The 21,746-nt window shown below is 47.7% G+C and overlaps 1 protein-coding gene across 1 annotated transcript in view; it reads left to right on the plus strand.

The window, feature by feature from the left end:
• The window catches only part of LOC124009962 (neurocan core protein-like), a 161,982-nt gene that overhangs the window by 109,455 nt on the left and 30,781 nt on the right, over nucleotides 1-21,746 (plus strand). Inside the window, exon 13 of the mRNA XM_046322233.1 lies at nucleotides 5,395-6,879. Coding sequence (XP_046178189.1) covers nucleotides 5,395-6,879 — 1,485 coding nt within the window. The remainder of the gene's footprint in view (nucleotides 1-5,394; nucleotides 6,880-21,746) is intronic.

A 21,746-nucleotide genomic window follows, 5' to 3' on the forward strand; every position in this document is an offset into this window, starting at 1 on the left:
AGAGAGAGAAAGAAAGAGAGAAGGAGAGAATTAGAGAACGCACACTTAGATTCACACAGGACACTGAATAGGACAGGAGAAGTACTCCAGATTTAACAAACTGACCCTAGCCCCCTGACACATAAACTACTGCAGCATAAATACTGGAGGCTGAGACATGAGGGGTCAGGAGACACTGTGGCCCCATCCGAGGACACCCCCGGACAGGGCCAAACAGGAAGGATATAACCCCACCCACTTTGCCAAAGCACAGCCCCCACACCACTAGAGGGACATCTTCAACCACCAACTCACCATCCTGAGACAAGTCTGAGTATAGCCCACAAAGATTTCCGCCATGCACAACCCGGGGGGGGGGGGGGGCGCCAACCCAGACAGGATGACCACATCAGTGAATCATCCCACTCAGGTGACGCACCCCTTCCAGGGACGGCATGAGAGAGCCCCAGTAAGCCAGTGACTCAGCCCCTGTAATAGGGTTAGAGGCAGAGAATCCCAGTGGAAAGAGGGGAACCGGCTAGGCAGAGACAGCAAGGACGGTTCGTTGCTCCAGAGCCTTTCCGTTCACCTTCCCACTCCTGGGCCAGACTACACTCAATCATATGACCCACTGAAGAGATGATTCTTCAGTAAAGACTTAAAGGTTGAGACCGAGTTTGCGTCTCTGACATGGGTAGGCAGACCGTTCCATAAAAATGAAGCTCTATAGGAGAAAGCCCTGCCTCCAGCTGTTTGCTTAGAAATTAGGACAATTAGGAGGCCTGCGTCTTGTGACCGTAGCGTACGTGTAGGTATGTACGGCAGGACCAAATCAGAGAGATAGGTAGGAGCAAGCCCATGTAATGCTTTGTAGGTTAGCAGTAAAACCTTGAAATCAGCCCTTGCTTTGACAGGAAGCCAGTGTAGAGAGGCTAGCACTGGAGTAATATAGTCAAATTTTTTGTTTCTAGTCAGGATTCTAGCAGCCGTATTTAGCACCAACTGAAGTTTATTTAGTGCTTTATCCGGGTAGCCGGAAAGTAGAGCATTGCAGTAGTCTAACCTAGAAGTGACAAAAACATGGATTCATTTTTCTGCATCATTTTTGGACAGAAAACTTCTGATTTTTGCAATGTTACGTAGATGGAAAAAAGCTGTCCTTGAAATGGTCTTGATATGTTCTTCAAAAGAGAGATCAGGGTCCAGAGTAATGCCGAGGTCCTTCACAGTTTTATTTGAGACGACTGTACAACCATTAAGATTAATTGTCAGATTCAACAGAAGATCTCTTTGTTTCTTGGGACCTAGAACAAGCATCTCTGTTTTGTCTGAGTTTAAAAGTAGAAAGTTTGCAGCCATCCACTTCCTTATGTCTGAAACACATGCTTCTAGCAAGGGCAATTTTGGGGCTTCACCATGTTTCATTGAAATGTACAGCTGTGTGTCATCCGCATAGCAGTGAAAGTTAACATTATGTTTTCGAACAACATCCCCAAGAGATAAAATATATAGTGAAAACAATAGTGGTCCTAAAACGGAACCTTGAGGAACACCGAAATTTACAGTTGATTTGTCAGAGGACAAACCATTCACAGAGACAAACTGATATCTTTCCGACAGATAAGATCTAAACCAGGCCAGAACTTGTCCGTGTAGACCAATTTGGGTTTCCAATCTCTCCAAAAGAATGTGGTGATCGATGGTATCAAAAGCAGCACTAAGGTCTAGGAGCATGAGGACAGATGCAGAGCCTCGGTCCAATGCCATTAAAATGTCATTTACCACCTTCACAAGTGCCGTCTCAGTGCTATGATGGGGTCTAAAACCAGACTGAAGCATTTCGTATACATTGTTTGTCTTCAGGAAGGCAGTAAGTTGTTGCTAAACAGCCTTTTCTAAAAAATTTGAGAGGAATGGAAGATTCGATATAGGCCGATAGTTTTTAAATATTTTCTGGGTCAAGGTTTGGCTTTTTCAAGAGAGGCTTTATTACTGCCACTTTTAGTGAGTTTGGTACACATCCGGTGGATAGAGAGCCGTTTATTATGTTCAACATAGGAGGGCCAAGCACAGGAAGCAGCTCTTTCAGTAGTTTAGTTGGAATAGGGTCCAGTATGCAGCTTGAAGGTTTAGAGGCCATCATTATTTTCATCATTGTGTCAAGAGATATAGTACTAAAACACTTGAGCGTCTCTCTTGATCCTAGGTCCTGGGAGAGTTGTGCAGACTCAGGACAACTGAGCTTTGAAGGAATACGCAGGTTTAAAGAGGAGTCCGTAATTTGCTTTCTAATAATCATTATCTTTTCCTCAAAGAAGTTCATGAATTTATCACTGCTAAAGTGAAAGTCATTCTCTCTTGGGGAATGCTGCTTTTTAGTTAGCTTTGCGACAGTATCAAAAAGGAATTTCGGATTGTTCTTATTTTCCTCAATTAAGTTAGAAAAATAGGATGATCGAGCAGCAGTAAGGGCTCTTCGGTACTGCACGGTACTGTCTTTCCAAGCTAGTCGGAAGACTTCCAGTTTGGTGTGGCTCATCAGCAAATAGTAGATATTTGACTTCAGATTCTAGTAGGGTGAGGCCGGGTGTTGCAGACTGTTTTAGTGCCCTTGCCAAATCGTTGATATATATATGTTGAAGAGGGTGGGGATAAAGCTGCATCCCTGTCTCACCTCATGGCCGTGTGGATAGAAAGGTGTGTGTTTTTTTTTGCACATTTTAACCACACACTTGCTGTTTGTGTATTTTATAATGTTGTATGTTTTTCCCCTAACACAACTTTCCATCCATTTTTATAGCAGACCCTCATGCCAAATTGACTCAAAAGCTTTTTTGAAATCAACAAAGCATGAGAAGACTGCCTTTGTTTTGGTTTGTTTGTTTGTCAATTAGGGTGTGCAGGGTGAATACGTGGTCTGTCTTACGGTAATTTGGTAAAAAGCCAATTTGATATTTGCTCAGTTACATTGTTTTCGCTGAGGAAATGTATGAGTCTGCTGTTAATGATAATGCAGAGGATTTACCCAAGGTTGATGTTGACTTATATCTCAAAGTAGTTATTTGGGTCAAATTTGTCCCCAATTTTGTGGATTGGGTTGATCAGTCCTTGGTTCCAAATATTGGGGAAGATGCCAGAGTGAGTTAAATGGATTGGATTCTATGGATTCTTCCATTACATTGAGCTGATTTCTGACGTGCTGCTCCTTCTTTTTCCGTAGTGTATTACTGTAATGGTTTCGTGATTCACCATACTGAAGGTGTAGGCTCAGGTTTTCTGGGTCTCCATGTTTTTGGTTGGATAGTTTTCTCAATTTCTGTCTTAGGTTTTTGCATTCTTCATCAAAACATTTGTCATTGTTGTTCATTTTCTTAGGTTGTCTGCTTGACATTTTTTGATAGGGACACTGGTATACTGTTTAGATTTTCATCTGCCAAGTTTACACCTTCACTATTACAGTAAAACCTTTTGTCCAGGAAGTTGTCTAAAAGGGATTGAATTTGTTGTTGCCTCATTGTTTTATGGTAGGTTTCTGCACTGCTTTCCTTCCATCTATAGTATTTGTTGATATTATTCAGTTCCTTTGGCATTGATGCCTCATGATTGAGGATTGCTCTGTTCAAGTAGACTGGGATTTTGCAGTGATCTGTTAGGGATGACAGTGGGTTGACTGTGAACTCTCTGAGAGACTCTGGGTTGAGGTCAGTGATAAGTAGTCCACAGTACTACTGCCAAGAGATGAGTTATAGGTGTACCTACTGTAGGAGTCCCCTCTAAATCTACCATTGTCTATATACATGCCCAGCATGTGACAGAGCTGCAGGAGTTGTTTGTTTTGGTGTCATAGTTGTGTCTTGAGGGGTATATGGCGGAGGGATTGGTGTCACCTCAAGGTAGGTGTTTGTCCCCCTGTGTGCTGAGGGTGTCAGGCTCTTGTCCAGTTGTAGCATTAGGTCGCCACAGACTAGTACATGTCCCTGGGCCTGGAAATGGTTGATTTCCCCCTCCAGGATGGAGAAACTGACTTCATTAAAGTATGGGGATTCTAGTGGAGGGATATAGGAGGACATTTTTCTCTGTTCAAAATGTTCCTTTGGTGGATGCGACTACCAGCTCTCTGTAACCTAGAGGGCAACCAGTGGATCCATCCAACTCCGGGCGGCAGGGTAGCCTAGTGGTTAGAGTGTTGGACTAGTAACCAAAAGGTTGCAAGTTCAAATCCCTGAGCTGACAAGGTGCAAATCTGGGGCAAATCTGTCGTTCTGCCCCTGAACAGGCACTGTTCCTGAGCCTTCATAGAAAATAATAATTTGTTCTTAACTGACTTGCTTGCCTAGTAAAATAAAGGTTAAAAAAATACCATGTTTCTTGTAGGATGATGTGTGTATTTCTAATTTCTTTGGTGAAGTCCAGGTTCCTGCTTTTTAGGCCAAAAGCAGATGACCTAAGGCCTTGGATATTCCAGAATGAGATAGTGAAGGCTTTGGGTTCCATAAAGTGTCCAAAGTTGTTAGTCGTGTGGTTTTGCCTCAGACCAGTAAGTGTGAGCAGAGCCTGCTGAGCATCTGGTACATGCCATTGACTTGGGCTATTGCAAGAATGGGGGGTTCAAATCAATTCAAATCAAATTTGATTTTTTACATACACATGGTTAGCAGATGTTAATGTGAGTGTAGCGAAATGCTTGTGCTTCTAGTTCCGACAATGCAGTAATAACCACGAATAATCTAACCAAACAATTCCACAACTACTACCTTATACACACAAGTGTAAAGGGGTAAAGAATTTGTACATAAAGATATATGAATGAGCGATGGTACAGAACAGTAGATGGTATCGAGTACAGTATATACATATGAGATGAGTAATGTAGGGTATGTAAACATAAAAGTGACATAGTTTAAAGTGGCTAGTGATACATGTATTACATAAAGATGGCAAGATGCAGTAGATGATATAGAGTACAGTATATGCATATACATATGAGATGAGTAATGTAGGGTTTGTAAACATTATATAAAGTGGCATTGTTTAAAGTGGCTAGTGATACATTTTTTACTTCAATTTCCATTACTGAAGTGGCTGGAGTTGAGTCAGTATGTTGGCAGCAGCCACTCAATGTTAGCGGTGGCTGTTTAACAGTCTGATGGCCTTGAGATAGAAGCTGTTTTTCAGGGTTGGGCCTGTTTGCCTGCTCACGGCCTGGGCGTATGTGTGTATTTCATGTTGCGGCACTCTTTGCAGGAGTGTGGGGCATGGGGTGGGCGGGAGGGGCATAGGTCTGATCTGAGGGGGGTTATATTGGGTGTGGGCATCTCTGCCCCTTTTCTCACTCCCTTCTCCTTCTTTCCTTCTCTCTCCCTCTTTACATATCCCACTGCCTCCTCTAACCTCTTCCCTCTCTTCCCTCTTCAGGTTTATCCTCATGGGGTGGTGGGTGGTGGGATGGGTCAGGACTGGGGGACCTAGATGATTCACCACCCACTGGTGAGCCGTCATCCTCCACTGGTGAGCCATCGTCCTCCGCTGATGAGCCGTCGTCCTCCGCTGGTGAGCCGTTGTCCTCCCCTGGTGAGCCATCGTCCTCCGCTGGTGAGCCGTCGTCCTCCCCTGGTGAGCCTTCATCCTCCGCTGGTGAGTCATCGTCCTCCCCTGGTGAGCCATCATCCTCCGCTGGTGGGCCATCGTCCTCCGCTGGTGGGCCATCGTCCTCCGCTGGTGAGCCGTCGTCCTCCGCTGATGAGCCGTCGTCCTCCGCTGATGAGCCGTCGTCCTCCGCTGGTGAGCCGTCGTCCTCCCCTGGTGTGCCGTCGTCCTCGTCTGGTGTGCAGTCGTCCTCCCCTGGTGTGCCGTCGTCCTCCCCTGGTGTGCCCTCGTCCTCCCCTGGTGAGCCGTCGTCCTCCCCCGGTGTGCCATCGTCCTCCCCTGGTGTGTCGTCGTCCTCCCCTGGTGTGTCATCGTCCTCCCCTGGTGAGCCGTCGTCCTCCCCTGGTGAGCCTTCGTCCTCCCCTGGTGTGCCGTTGTCCTCCCCTGGTGAGCCGTCGTCCTCCCCTGGTGTGCCGTCGTCCTCCCCTGGTGTGCCGTCGTCCTCCGCCGGTGAGCCGTCGTCCTCCCCTGGTGAGCCGTCGTCCTCCCCTGGTGTGCCGTTGTCCTCCCCTGGTGAGCCATCAGCCTCCCCAGCCCTGCTCACCTTTACCCCGGCCACAGAGAACCAGTCCTCTGCCTCCACCTCCACCACTGGAGAGTGGGAGGCTATCCCAGACACATGGGTCCAAGTGACCCCATCAACGGGTGTGACCTCACCCCAGCCGGGTTATAGGAGAAAGGAAGAGGTTACCACTAGTACCACTAGAGCAGATAGCATAGCCAACACTGGGAGCGGGAGAGCGATGGTGAAAGAGGAGGAAGGGAGTGCCCTGGGGGCATCCGACGAGGCCAGAGGGGAGATCCAGTTTAACGGTATCCCCATTGGAACAACCAAACCCAGACTCAGGGTCCCTCCATCCAACAACAGAACCATGAGGAAGAACCAGTCACGAGCCAGTGGCAGCACAACCCGACCCGCAGTCAGCAGCTCCACAGCTGGGTCAGACAGCAGAGACTCTTCCCCTCCATTCAGACCAGGTGCTGGAGCTCCAGCCCCTCCACCCTCAGCCTCAGTCAGCCAGGGCAGCTCCATGGTGGCATCTCCGTCCATATCCTGGGTCCCCACGGAGAGAGCTGGAAAGTGGGGTGGCGAGGGGCTGGAGAGAGAGCCCCTGGAGGTGCCCTCCGAACCACCAGTGGAGGAGGAGACAGCCTTGTCTCACTCACTCGGCTCTGGGTTGCCTAGCAACATGGACGAGGAAGGTGGCAGAGGTGCCGGATTCAACCAAAGCAACGGAACTCTGGACTCCGCTGGTAAGTCCTGTCTGTCTGTCAGTTAATAAATAAATCAAACAAATTTAATTACATTTTTAATCCAAAGATTTGCACATAAAGCTGAACAAAACACTGGCATCATATTCTTAGTTTCTCTCCATCAGGGCCCCAGTCACGGTGATCTCTGTACAATCCCCACGGTTGTTTCCTCGGTGCTGTTATTCAATGTGTTTTTCAATTCCGAGATTATAGCGTGTTGCCTTCCGACCTACAGAACTCCTCATTCCAGACCCATTCTGTATGTACTCCCACTAGGGAATAGGAAGGTGGTCATGCTTCCGTAGATAGCCCTCTGATTAAGCGCCTGATTCAGTCTCTCTCTCCAGAGCTGTTTCTCACCTGATAGTGAATGGGGCTTGTAGCTGGTGCACCATATTTCCTGCTTCCTCTTAGGCATTCCTGCTGCATCACACATTCCTGCTGCATCACACATTCCTGCTGCATCACACATTCCTGCTGCATCACACATTCCTGCTGCATCACACATTCCTCCTGCATCACACATTCCTGCTGCATCACACATTCTTGCTGCATCACACATTCCTGCTGCATCACACATTCCTGCTGCATCACACATTCCTGTGGTGATTTATTTTGCTCTCTTGGAAACAGTTGATGTTGTCAACATGTTGTAGATATGTTGTATATTGATCAGAGGCTGAGATGTGATGCATATATGTAGAACCAAAGATCGTGGCTAACAACAGTAAATGGTTTTGACAGAGATGTCAGAGAAAAGCACATCATTGATAGCACATGGCATGTGGTTTCATTGAGATGATAGCCTCTGGAGGGAAAGCCTCTGGAGGGAAGGCGAGCAGTGTGCCATTTTACCGTCCTGTATTAGCTCCTTGTTTCCATCCCTCACATTAGCAGCTCTGGTACACAAACAGAAACAATACATAGAGGAACTCATGGAAGACTGGGTCTCACTAATATGAGAGTGGTGGTCTCTTTCTCTCTCTCTCTCTCTCTCTCTCTCTCTCTCTCTCTCTCTCTCTCTCTCTCTCTCTCTCTCTCTCTCTCTCTCTCTCTCTCTCTCTCTCTCTCTCTCTCTCTCTCTCTCTCTCTCTCTCTCTCTCTCTCTCTCTCTCTCTCTCTCTCTCTCTCTCTCTCTCTCTCTCTCTCTCTCTCTCTCTCTCTCTCTCTCTCTCTCTCTCTCTCTCTCTCCCTCTCTCTCAGTTCCATTCAATGGGCTTTATAGGCATAGGAAACATATGTTTACATTGCCAACACAAGTGAAATTAATAAACAAAAGTGAAATAAAAAATAAAAAGTGAACAGTAAATATTACACTCACAAGTTCCAAAATAATAGAGACATGTCCAATGTCATATCATGTCTATAGACAGTATTGTAATGAAGTAAAAAGGGGGAAAAAATCAACATAAATATAGGTTGTATTTACAATGGTGTTTGTTCTTCACTGGTTGACCTTTTCTTGTGGCAACTCGTCACAAATCTTGCACGCTGTGGTATTTTACCCAATAGATATGGGAGATCATCAAAATTGGATTTGTTTTCGAATTCTTTGTGTTCTCTGTGTAATCTGAGAAAAATATGTGTCTCTAATATGGTCATACATTTGTCAGGAGGTTAGGAAGTGCAGCTCAGTTTCCACCTCATTTTGTGGGCAGTGGACACATAGCCTGTCTTCTCTCAAGAGCCAGGTCTGCCTATGGCGGCCTCTCTCAATAGCAAGGCTATGCTCACAGAGTCTGTACATAGTCAAGGATTTTCTTGATTTGGGGTCAGTTACAGTAGTCAGGTATTCTGCCACTGTGTACTCTCTGTTTAGGGCCAGATAGCATTCCAATTTGCTCAGTCTTTTTGTTTTTGATTCTTTCCAGTGTGTCAAATAGATATATTTTTGCTTTCTCATAAGTTGGTTGGGTCTAAATGTGTTTCTATACTGGGGCACTGTAGGGTCTGTTTGTGTTTGTGAACAGAGCTCCAGAACCAACCAGCCATCTCTCTTTCTCTCTTTCTCTCTCGTGCTTTCTCTTTCTCTCTTATTCTCTCGCTGTCTCACTCTCTTCTCTCTTTCTCTCTCTCTCTCTCCCTCCCTACCCCCTCTCTCTCTCTCTTTCTCTCTCACTCTCTCTCTCCCTCCATCTCTCTCTCTCACTCTGTTCTGTCAACGTTGAGTGGTGGCCAGTGTTTGTGTTTTTCTTGACTGAATCAGAGTGGACCTCATCAGGCTGCGTAATCAATGAGGGGCTTCAGGGTCTCTCTCTCTCTTTTAAATAAATTGTAACGATCGTCGTTGGTGGAAGAAGGAGAGGACCAAGGTGCAGCGTGTTCATGATCTTTTAATTACACTGAACACTAGAACAAAAATAACAAACGGAACAAACGAAACAGTCCTGTCTGGTACAGAGACAGAAAACAACTACCCACAACTCAAGGGTGAAAACAGGCTGCCTAAGTATGGTTCTCAATCAGAGACAATGATTGACAGCTGCTTCTGATTGGGAACCATACCAGGCCAAACACATAGAAATACAAACATAGAACAAAACATAGAATGACCACCCCAACTCACGACCGTGACCAACCTAAAATAGAGACATAAAAAATGAACGAAGGTCAGGACGTGACATAAATGCTTTATTGGCATGAATGGATGGTTGCCAAAGCAATGTATATGAAGTATTACATACATTAACAATATGTTTGAGCAACAATAATAAAATATATCAACAAAATAAAATAAAAACAGCAACAATTAATCAATTAAGGGTGTATGACATTATGGGAGTTATTGTCTCTCTAATATTATGACAGACCAGGACATAGCCTGCAGCAAGATCTACTGTCTCTCTAATATTATGACAGACCAGGACATAGCCTGCAGCAAGATCTACTGTCTCTCTAATATTATGACAGACCAGGACATAGCCTGCAGCAAGATCTACTGTCTCTCTAATATTATGACAGACCAGGACATAGCCTGCAGCAAGATCTACTGTCTCTCTAATATTATGACAGACCAGGACATAGCCTGCAGCAAGATCTACTGTCTCTCTAATATTATGACAGACCAGGACATAGCCTGCAGCAAGATCTACTGTCTCTCTAATATTATGACAGACCAGGACATAACCTGCAGCAAGATCTACTGTCTCTCTAATATTATGACAGACCAGGACATAGCCTGCAGCAAGATCTACTGTCTCTCTAATATTATGACAGACCAGGACATAACCTGCAGCAAGATCTACTGTCTCTCTAATATTATGACAGACCAGGACATAGCCTGCAGCAAGATCTACTGTCTCTCTAATATTATGACAGACCAGGACATAACCTGCAGCAAGATCTACTGTCTCTCTAATATTATGACAGACCAGGACATAGCCTGCAGCAAGATCTACTGTCTCTAATATTATGACAGACCAGGACATAGCCTGCAGCAAGATCTACTGTCTCTCTAATATTATGACAGTGTCATGTTTTGTCATTTATTATCTTGTCTTGTCCCTGTGCTTCCCATTCTATTCGTTTCCCTCTGCTGGTCTTATTAGGTTCTTTCCCTCTTTCTATCCCTCTCTCTCCCCCTCCCTCTCTCACTCTCTCGCTCTCTCTTCTCTCTATCGTTCCGTTCCTGCTCCCAGCTGTTCCTATTCCCCTAATCAATCATTTAGTCTTCCCACACCTGTTCCCGATCCTTTCCCCTGATTAGAGTCCCTATTTCTTCCTTTGTGTTCCGTTCCTGTCCTGTCGGTTCCTTGTTTAGAATTCACCGTGCTGTGATTGTGTATCGCCCTGTCGTGTCGTGTTTTCCTCAGATGCTGCGTGGTGAGCAGGTGTCTGAGTCTGTCTGGTTCAAGTGCCTTCCCGAGGCAACCTGCTGTTCACCTGCTGTTCAAGATCGAGTCTCCAGTTTGTCCTCGTCATTTCGAGTTAAAGTTGTTTTTTTGTTTGTATTTACTTTACTGGATTAAAGACTCTGTTTTCGCCAAGTCGCTTTTGGGTCCTCTTTCACCTGCATGACAGAAGGAACCGACCAAGGAATGGACCCAGCGACTTCAGACGCTCGTTACACTGCCGTCGAGATCCAAGGAGCCATGCTCGGCAGACACGAGCAGGAATTGTCTGCTGCTCGCCATGCCGTGGAGAACCTGGCCGCTCAGGTTTCCGACCTCTCTGGACAGTTCCAGAGTCTACGTCTCGTGCCACCTGTTACTTCCTGGCCTGCCGAGCCTCCAGAACCTAGGGTTAATAACCCACCTTGCTACTCCGGGCAGCCCACTGAGTGCCGCTCCTTTCTCACGCAGTGTGAGATTGTGTTCTCTCTCCAACCCAACACATACTCTAGAGAGAGAGCTCGGGTTGCTTACGTCATTTCACTCCTTACTGGCCGGGCTCGAGAATGGGGCACAGCTATCTGGGAGGCAAGGGCTGATTGCTCTAACAAGTTCCAGAACTTTAAAGAGGAGATGATTCGGGTTTTTGACCGTTCAGTTTTTGGTAGGGAGGCTTCTAGGGCCCTGGCTTCCTTATGCCAAGGTGAACGGTCCATAACGGATTATTCTATTGAGTTTCGCACTCTTGCTGCCTCTAGTGAGTGGAACGAGCCGGCGCTGCTCGCTCGTTTTCTGGAGGGACTCCACGCAGTGGTTAAGGATGAGATTCTCTCCCGGGAGGTTCCTTCAGATGTGGACTCTTTGATTGCTCTCGCCATCCGCATAGAACGACGGGTAGATCTTCGTCACCGGGCTCGTGGAAGAGAGCTCGCATCAACGGTGTTTCCCTGCTCCGCATCGCAACCATCTCCCTCCTCTGGCTTTGAGACTGAGCCCATGCAGCTGGGAGGGATTCGCATCTCGACTAAGGAGAGGGAACGGAGGATCACCAACCGCCTGTGCCTCTATTGCGGAGTTGCTGGACATTTTGTTAATTCATGTCCAGTAAAAGCCAGAGCTCATCTGTAAGCGGAGGGCTACAGGTGAGCGCAACTACTCAAGTCTCTCCATCAAAATCCTGTACTACTTTGTCGGTCCATCTACGCTGGACCGGTTCGGGTGCTACATGTAGTGCCTTGATAGACTCTGGGGCTGAGGGTTGTTTCATGGACGAAGCATGGGTTCGGAAACATGACATTCCTTTCAGAGAGTTAGAGAAGCCTACGCCCATGTTCGCCTTAGATGGTAGTCATCTTCCCAGTATCAGATTTGAGACACTACCTTTAACCCTCACAGTATCTGGTAACCACAGTGAGACTATTTCTTTTTTGATTTTCCGTTCACCGTTTACACCTGTTGTTTTGGGTCATCCCTGGCTAGTATGTCATAATCCTTCTATTAATTGGTCTAGTAATTCTATCCTATCCTGGAACGTTTCTTGTCATGTGAAGTGTTTAATGTCTGCCATCCCTCCCGTTTCTTCTGTCCCTACCTCTCAGGAGGAACCTGGCGATTTGACAGGAGTGCCGGAGGAATATCATGATCTGCGCACGGTCTTCAGTCGGTCCCGAGCCAACTCCCTTCCTCCTCACCGGTCGTATGATTGTAGTATTGATCTCCTTCCGGGGACCACTCCTCCTCGGGGTAGACTATACTCTCTGTCGGCTCCCGAACGTAAGGCTCTCGAGGATTATTTGTCTGTGTCTCTTGACGCCGGTACCATAGTGCCTTCTTCCTCTCCGGCCGGGGCGGGGTTCTTTTTGTTAAGAAGAAGGACGGTACTCTGCGCCCCTGCGTGGATTATCGAGGGCTGAATGACATAACGGTTAAGAATCGTTATCCGCTTCCCCTTATGTCATCAGCCTTCGAGATTCTGCAGGGAGCCAGGTGCTTTACTAAGTTGGACCTTCGTAACGCTTACCATCTCGTGCGCATCAGAGAGGGGGACGAGTGGAAAACGGTGTTTAACACTCCGTTAGGGCATTTTGAGTACCGGGTTCTGCCGTTCGGTCTCGCCAATGCGCCAGCTGTTTTTCAGGCATTAGTTAATGATGTTCTGAGAGACATGCTGAACATCTTTGTTTTTGTCTATCTTGACGATATCCTGATTTTTTCTCCGTCACTCGAGATTCATGTTCAGCACGTTCGACGTGTTCTACAGCGCCTTTTAGAGAATTGTCTCTACGTAAAGGCTGAGAAGTGCTCTTTTCATGTCTCCTCCGTTACTTTTCTCGGTTCCGTTATTTCCGCTGAAGGCATTCAGATGGATTCCGCTAAGGTCCAAGCTGTCAGTGATTGGCCCGTTCCAAGGTCACGTGTCGAGTTGCAGCGCTTTTTAGGTTTCGCTAATTTCTATCGGCGTTTCATTCGTAATTTCGGTCAAGTTGCTGCCCCTCTCACAGCTCTTACTTCTGTCAAGACGTGTTTTAAGTGGTCCGGTTCCGCCCAGGGAGCTTTTGATCTTCTAAAAGAACGTTTTACGTCCGCTCCTATCCTCGTTACTCCTGACGTCACTAGACAATTCATTGTCGAGGTTGACGCTTCAGAGGTAGGCGTGGGAGCCATTCTATCCCAGCGCTTCCAGTCTGACGATAAGGTTCATCCTTGCGCTTATTTTTCTCATCGCCTGTCGCCATCTGAGCGCAACTATGATGTGGGTAACCGTGAACTGCTCGCCATCCGCTTAGCCCTAGGCGAATGGCGACAGTGGTTGGAGGGGGCGACCGTTCCTTTTGTCGTTTGGACAGACCATAAGAACCTTGAGTACATCCGTTCTGCCAAACGACTTAATGCCCGTCAAGCTCGTTGGGCGTTGTTTTTCGCTCGTTTCGAGTTTGTGATTTCTTACCGTCCGGGTAGCAAGAACACCAAGCCTGATGCCTTATCCCGTCTGTTTAGTTCTTCTGTGGCTTCTACTGATCCCGAGGGATTCTTCCTTATGGGCGTGTTGTCGGGTTAACAGTCTGGGGAATTGAAAGACAGGTTAAGCAAGCACTCACGCACACTGCGTCGCCGCGCGCTTGTCCTAGTAACCTCCTTTTCGTTCCTGTTTCCACTCGTCTGGCTGTTCTTCAGTGGGCTCACTCTGCCAAGTTAGCTGGTCATCCCGGTGTTCGAGGCACTCTTGCGTCTATTCGCCAGCGCTTTTGGTGGCCGACTCAGGAGCGTGACACGCGCCGTTTCGTGGCTGCTTGTTCGGACTGCGCGCAGACTAAGTCGGGTAACTCTCCTCCTGCCGGTCGTCTCAGACCGCTCCCCATTCCTTCTCGACCATGGTCTCACATCGCCTTAGACTTCATTACCGGTCTGCCTTTGTCTGCGGGGAAGACTGTGATTCTTACGGTTGTCGATAGGTTCTCTAAGGCGGCACATTTCATTCCCCTCGCTAAACTTCCTTCCGCTAAGGAGACGGCACAAATCATTATTGAGAATGTATTCAGAATTCATGGCCTCCCGTTAGACGCCGTTTCAGACAGAGGCCCGCAATTCACGTCACAGTTTTGGAGGGAGTTCTGTCGTTTGATTGGTGCGTCCGTCAGTCTCTCTTCCGGGTTTCATCCCCAGTCTAACGGTCAAGCAGAGAGGGCCAATCAGACGATTGGTCGCATACTACGCAGCCTTTCTTTCAGAAACCCTGCGTCTTGGGCAGAACAGCTCCCCTGGGCAGAATACGCTCACAATTCGCTTCCTTCGTCTGCTACCGGGTTATCTCCGTTTCAGAGTAGTCTGGGTTACCAGCCTCCTCTGTTCTCATCCCAGCTTGCCGAGTCCAGCGTTCCCTCCGCTCAAGCGTTTGTCCAACGTTGTGAGCGCACCTGGAGGAGGGTGAGGTCTGCACTTTGCCGTTACAGGGCACAGACTGTGAGAGCCGCCAATAAACGCAGGATTAAGAGTCCAAGGTATTGTTGCGGCCAGAGAGTGTGGCTTTCCACTCGCAACCTTCCTCTTACGACAGCTTCTCGTAAGTTGACTCCGCGGTTCATTGGTCCGTTCCGTGTCTCCCAGGTCGTCAATCCTGTCGCTGTGCGACTGCTTCTTCCGCGACATCTTCGTCGCGTCCATCCTGTCTTCCATGTCTCCTGTGTTAAGCCCTTTCTTCGCACCCCCGTTCGTCTTCCCTCCCCCCTCCCGTCCTTGTCGAGAGCGCACCTATTTACAAGGTACATAAGATCATGGACATGCGTTCTCGGGACGGGGTCACCAATACTTAGTGGATTGGGAGGGTTACGGTCCTGAGGAGAGGAGTTGGGTTCCGTCTCGGGACGTGCTGGACCGTTCACTCATTGATGATTTCCTCCGTTGCCGCCAGGATTCCTCCTCGAGTGCGCCAGGAGGCGCTCGGTGAGTGGGGGGTACTGTCATGTTTTGTCATTTATTATCTTGTCTTGTCCCTGTGCTTCCCATTCTATTCGTTTCCCTCTGCTGGTCTTATTAGGTTCTTTCCCTCTTTCTATCCCTCTCTCTCCCCCTCCCTCTCTCACTCTCTCGCTCTCTCTTCTCTCTATCGTTCCGTTCCTGCTCCCAGCTGTTCCTATTCCCCTAATCAATCATTTAGTCTTCCCACACCTGTTCCCGATCCTTTCCCCTGATTAGAGTCCCTATTTCTTCCTTTGTGTTCCGTTCCTGTCCTGTCGGTTCCTTGTTTAGAATTCACCGTGCTGTGATTGTGTATCGCCCTGTCGTGTCGTGTTTTCCTCAGATGCTGCGTGGTGAGCAGGTGTCTGAGTCTGTCTGGTTCAAGTGCCTTCCCGAGGCAACCTGCTGTTCACCTGCTGTTCAAGATCGAGTCTCCAGTTTGTCCTCGTCATTTCGAGTTAAAGTTGTTTTTTTGTTTGTATTTACTTTACTGGATTAAAGACTCTGTTTTCGCCAAGTCGCTTTTGGGTCCTCTTTCACCTGCATGACAGACAGACCAGGACATAGCCTGCAGCAAGATCTACTGTCTCTCTAATATTATGACAGACCAGGACATAGCCTGCAGCAAGATCTACTGTCTCTCTAATATTATGACAGACCAGGACATAGCCTGCAGCAAGATCTACTGTCTCTCTAATATTATGACAGACCAGGACATAGCCTGCAGCAAGATCTACTGTCTCTCTAATATTATGACAGACCAGGACATAACCTGCAGCAAGATCTACTGTCGCTATGTTTTTCCCCTAACAAAATGCATATTATCTCCTCAAAAGTCAGTACAAAAAATCCTGCAATTCTTTCTTTGAATTTCAGGAGATAAATACATGACCTCTGACTGTCATATCTGGAGCAGTGGAGTAGGAAGTGCTGCTCATTCTGTACTTCACCCGACCCACAGTGCTAAAATAGTCTTTCTTCTCTGACCTTCCTTGTTTTTCTATGGTGTCTTGTCTCTATCGCCAGGCTATGGTCACTGAGTCTGTACATTGTTGTCTTACTTTGTATTAATTATTTGCTCCTAAGAAGGTGTTATGCTAATTTGATACAGTATCTCTTTAGAATTTGGTAACATTGAAGTTTGTGATTAAATGGAATTTAGTTTTGCCAATAATTAGAGTATGTATTTTGGCTAGAGATCTCTATTTGTTTGAATTTTGTTATTTGTGGTCGATTGGTTGAATCTAACTGGTGCTTTTGGTCAAATTGCTATAGGGTCTCTCTCTAGGTAACAGTGTTTGTGTTTGCATATCTCTCTCTCTCTTTCTCTCTCCTTCTCTATCGCTCTCTCTCTCTCCCACAACCTGTTCTGCTCGGTCTCTTATCCGCTCTCTCTCCCTCTCTCTCACCTCTTCCTCTCTCTTTCTCTCATGCTCCCTTCTCTCTCTCTCTCCCTCTCTTTCACCTCTTCCTCTCTCTTTCTCTCATGCCCCCTTCTCTCTCTCTCCCTCTCTCACCTCTTCCTTTCTCTCTTTCTCTCATGCTCCCTTCTCTCTCTCTCACCCTCTCTCACCTCTTCCTTTCTCTCTTTCTCTCTTTCTCTCACGCTCCCTGTCTCTCTGCCTCTCCCTCTCTCACCTCTTCCTTTCTCTCGTTTTCTCTTTCTCTCATGCCTCCTGTCTCTCTGCCTCTCCCTCTCTCACCTCTTCCTCTCTCTTTCTCTCATGCTCCCTTCTCTCTCTCTCCCTCTCTCACCTCTTCCTTTCTCTCATTTTCTCTTTCTCTCATGCTCCCTGTCTCTCTGCCTCTCCCTCTCTCACCTCTTCCTCTCTCTTTCTCTCATGCTCCCTTCTCTCTCTCTCCCTCTCTCACCTCTTCCTTTCTCTCTTTCTCTCTTTCTCCCTTCTCTCTCTCCCTCTCTCACCTCTTCCTTTCTCTCTTTCTCTCATGCTCCCTGTCTCTGCCTCTCCCTCCCTCTCTCACCTCTTCCTCTCTCTTTCTCTCATGCTCCCTTCTCTCTCTCCCTCTCTCACCTCTTCCTTTCTCTCTTTCTCTCATGCTCCCTTCTCTCTCTCTCCCTCTCTCACCTCTTCCTTTCTCTCTTTCTCTCATGCTCCCTGTCTCACTGCCTCTCCCTCTCTCTCTCACAAACCCTATCACATCCTCTTTTTTATCTCTCTCACAACCTCACACATACTCTCTTTCTTTCTTCTTCTCAACCTCTTCCCCTCTCTCTCACTCAACCTTTCACCTCCTCCCTTTCTATCTCTCTATAACGACACAGGATGAGACCCAGATGTAGACACAGGAGGCAGATGGTTAGAGTCTCAGAGATTTATAATATACATGGGGTAGGCAAATGGCAGGTCCAGGACAGGCGGAGATCAGTAATAATAATAAGAGTCAGGCAGGCGTAGAACAGCTGGCAGACTCAGGGTCAGGGCAAGCAAAAACAGGTCGGAACTGAGAAGATTAGAACACAAACTAGAAAGAAGGAAAAACATGGAAAAACACACTGGGACGACTTGACGGGACAAGACGAACTGGCAACAGACAGACAGAAAACGCAGGTATAAGTACACAGGGGATACTGGGGAAATATGAAACACCTGATGGGGGGTGGAGACAAGCACAAGACAGGTGAAACAGATCAGGGCGTGACACTCTTTCTCTCTCGCTCACTCTCTTTGTCACGCTCTCACCCTCTCTCTATCCGTTGTTCTCCATTTCTCCACCCCTTTCCTTCTCTTATTGTAGTTTACACTATTCATTTACAGCATAGTGTTTCAAAAGGTGAAATGAGCAGGAGTTGCATAAACAGCTGTAGGTCAAAACAAGCTGCTTTTCTGAGTCTTGGTCTGACGGTGTGTTGGTCTGTTGATGTGTTGGTCTGACGGTGTGTTGGTCTGACGGTGTGTTGGTCTGATGGTGTGTTGGTCTGTTGATGTGATGGTCTGATGGTGTGTTGGTCTGTTGATGTGATGGTCTGACGGTGTGTTGGTCTGTTGATGTGATGGTCTGACGGTGTGTTGGTCTGACGGTGTGTTGGTCTGACGGTGTGTTGGTCTGACGGTGTGTTGGTCTGTTGATGTGATGGTCTGATTGTCTGTTGCTCTGTTGATGTGATGGTCTGACGGTGTGTTGGTCTGTTGCTCTGTTGCTCTGACGGTGTGTTGGTCTGTTGCTCTGTTGCTCTGTTGATGTGATGCTCTGTTGGTCTGATGGTCTGACGGTGTGTTGGTCTGTTGCTCTGTTGCTCTGACGGTGTGTTGGTCTGTTGCTCTGTTGATGTGATGGTCTGACGGTGTGTTGGTCTGATGGTGTGATGGTCTGTTGCTCTGTTGCTCTGATGGTGTGAAGGTGTGATGGTCTGTTGCTCTGTTGCTCTGATGGTGTGATGGTGTGATGGTCTGTTGTTCTGATGGTGTGATGGTGTGATGGTGTGATGGTCTGATGGTGTGTTGGTCTGATGGTGTGTTGGTCTGATGGTCTGTTGGTTTGTTGGTGTGATGCTCTGTTGGTCTGATGGTGTGATGGTCTGATGGTGTGTTGGTCTGATGGTGTGATAGTGTGATGGTCTGATGGTGTGATGGTGTGATGGTGTGATGGTCTGATGGTGTGTTGGTCTGATGGTGTGTTGGTCTGATGGTCTGTTGGTTTGTTGGTGTGATGCTCTGTTGGTCTGATGGTGTGATGGTCTGATGGTGTGTTGGTCTGATGGTGTGTTGGTGTGTTGGTCTGATGGTGTGTTGGTGTGATGGTGTGATGGTCTATTGGTATGTTGGTCTGATGGTGTGTTGGTGTGATGGTGTGATGGTCTATTGGTATGTTGGTCTGATGGTGTGATTGTGTATTGGTCTGATGGTCTGTTGGTGTGTTGGTGTGATGGTCTGTTGGTGTGTTGGTCTGTTGATGTGATGATGTGATGATGTGATGGTGTGTTGGTGTGTTGGTCTGTTGATGTGATGATGTGATGGTGCATAGGTCCAGGTACAGCGTGAAGGGAGGCTGTCAGCTCATTCACTGGCCTATTTATTTCTCTGCTCCACTCGCTTTAAAGAACAACCAGCCACAGCATGTTTATCTATCAAACACACACACACACACACACACACACACACACACACACACACACACACACACACACACACACACACACACACACACACACACACACACACACACACACACACACACACACACACACACACACACACACACACACACACACACACACACACACACACACAGACACACACAGACACACACACACACACACACACACACATACAGAAGAAAGCAATGACTTTGTTAATAGGCCACAAATACAGTATAATATCAGAGATTCTAATTTAGCCAATGATTATGTCATACTGTGGTGGTGTGTTTTGTTCTACTCCTGTTACATGATGATTATTGTGAGGATGTCAGACAGTCAGAGATGTCTGCAGTGTGGAAGACAGAATGAGCCTGCGGGATAATCATAGCCTGGGAATGGATTTTTATCCTTGTGAATGCTGGGTAAACTCTCTCTCTCTCACACACACACACACACACACACACACACACACACACACACACACACACACACACACACACACACACACACACACACACACACACACACACACACACACACACACACACACACACACACACACACACACACACACACACACACACACACACACACACACACACACACGATTGTGCTGTGTCTCCATCTTCAACCGTTCCTTCCGATATATCATGATTATGTCATAATTAATATCAGCAGTTTAATAAGTGCTGAGAGAAACGAGGTATTTAACCTCAGACATAATGAGGTAAGATGAAAATGGATTGCCCTCTATATCCACTGCAGATCCAGCCTGGGATCCTTTTCCAACTGGTAACCATGACAACAGAGACCAGCAGGAAGGTGATGGCTGGTTGAAGTTTGGTTCTAGGGATAGTTGTCCTTTAGAAGAAACATGAAAATTGTGTCCCAGTGTGTTTGGTTGCCTGTCCTTAGTGTCCTGATCCCAGTGTGGTTGGTTGCCTGTCCTTTAGTGTCCTGGTCCCAATGTGGTTGGTTGCCTGTCCTTTAGTGTCCTGATCCCAGTGTGGTTGGTTGCCTGTCCTTAGTGTCCTGATCCCAGTGTGGTTGGTTGCCTGTCCTTAGTGTCCTGATCCCAGTGTGGTTGGTTGCCTGTCCTTTAGTGTCCTGATTCCAGTGTGGTTGGTTGCCTGTCCTTAGTGTCCTGATCCCAGTGTGGTTGGTTGCCTGTCCTTTAGTGTCCTGGTCCCAGTGTGGTTGGTTGCCTGTCCTTAGTGTCCTGGTCCCAGTGTGGTTGGTTGCCTGTCCTTAGTGTCCTGGTCCCAGTGTGGTTGGTTGCCTGTCCTTAGTGTCCTGATCCCAGTGTGGTTGGTTGCCTGTCCTTTAGTGTCCTGATCCCAGTGTGGTTGGTTGCCTGTCCTTAGTGTCCTGATCCCAGTGTGGTTGGTTGCCTGTCCTTTAGAGTCCTGGTCCCAGTGTGGTTGGTTGCCTGTCCTTTAGTGTCCTGGTCCCAGTGTGGTTGGTTGCCTGTCCTTAGTGTCCTGGTCCCAGTGTGGTTGGTTGCCTGTCCTTTAGTGTCCTGGTCCCAGTGTGGTTGGTTGCCTGTCCTTTAGTGTCCTGGTCCCAGTGTGGTTGGTTGCCTGTCCTTAGTGTCCTGGTCCCAGTGTGGTTGGTTGCCTGTCCTTAGTGTCCTGGTCCCAGTGTGGTTGGTTGCCTGTCCTTTAGTGTCCTGGTCCCAGTGTGGTTGGTTGCCTGTCCTTAGTGTCCTGGTCCCAGTGTGGTTGGTTGCCTGTCCTTAGTGTCCTGGTCCCAGTGTGGTTGGTTGCCTGTCCTTAGTGTTCTGGTCCCAGTGTGGTTGGTTGCCTGTCCTTTAGTGTCCTGGTCCCAATGTGGTTGGTTGCCTGTCCTTTAGTGTCCTGATCCCAGTGTGGTTGGTTGCCTGTCCTTAGTGTCCTGATCCCAGTGTGGTTGGTTGCCTGTCCTTAGTGTCCTGATCCCAGTGTGGTTGGTTGCCTGTCCTTTAGTGTCCTGGTCCCAATGTGGTTGGTTGCCTGTCCTTTAGTGTCCTGATCCCAGTGTGGTTGGTTGCCTGTCCTTAGTGTCCTGATCCCAGTGTGGTTGGTTGCCTGTCCTTAGTGTCCTGATCCCAGTGTGGTTGGTTGCCTGTCCTTTAGTGTCCTGATTCCAGTGTGGTTGGTTGCCTGTCCTTAGTGTCCTGATCCCAGTGTGGTTGGTTGCCTGTCCTTTAGTGTCCTGGTCCCAGTGTGGTTGGTTGCCTGTCCTTAGTGTCCTGGTCCCAGTGTGGTTGGTTGCCTGTCCTTAGTGTCCTGGTCCCAGTGTGGTTGGTTGCCTGTCCTTAGTGTCCTGATCCCAGTGTGGTTGGTTGCCTGTCCTTTAGTGTCCTGATCCCAGTGTGGTTGGTTGCCTGTCCTTAGTGTCCTGATCCCAGTGTGGTTGGTTGCCTGTCCTTTAGAGTCCTGGTCCCAGTGTGGTTGGTTGCCTGTCCTTTAGTGTCCTGGTCCCAGTGTGGTTGGTTGCCTGTC

The sequence above is a fragment of the Oncorhynchus gorbuscha genome, linkage group LG22, assembly GCF_021184085.1.
Source record: "Oncorhynchus gorbuscha isolate QuinsamMale2020 ecotype Even-year linkage group LG22, OgorEven_v1.0, whole genome shotgun sequence".
NCBI classification, from domain to species: Eukaryota; Metazoa; Chordata; class Actinopteri; order Salmoniformes; family Salmonidae; genus Oncorhynchus; species Oncorhynchus gorbuscha.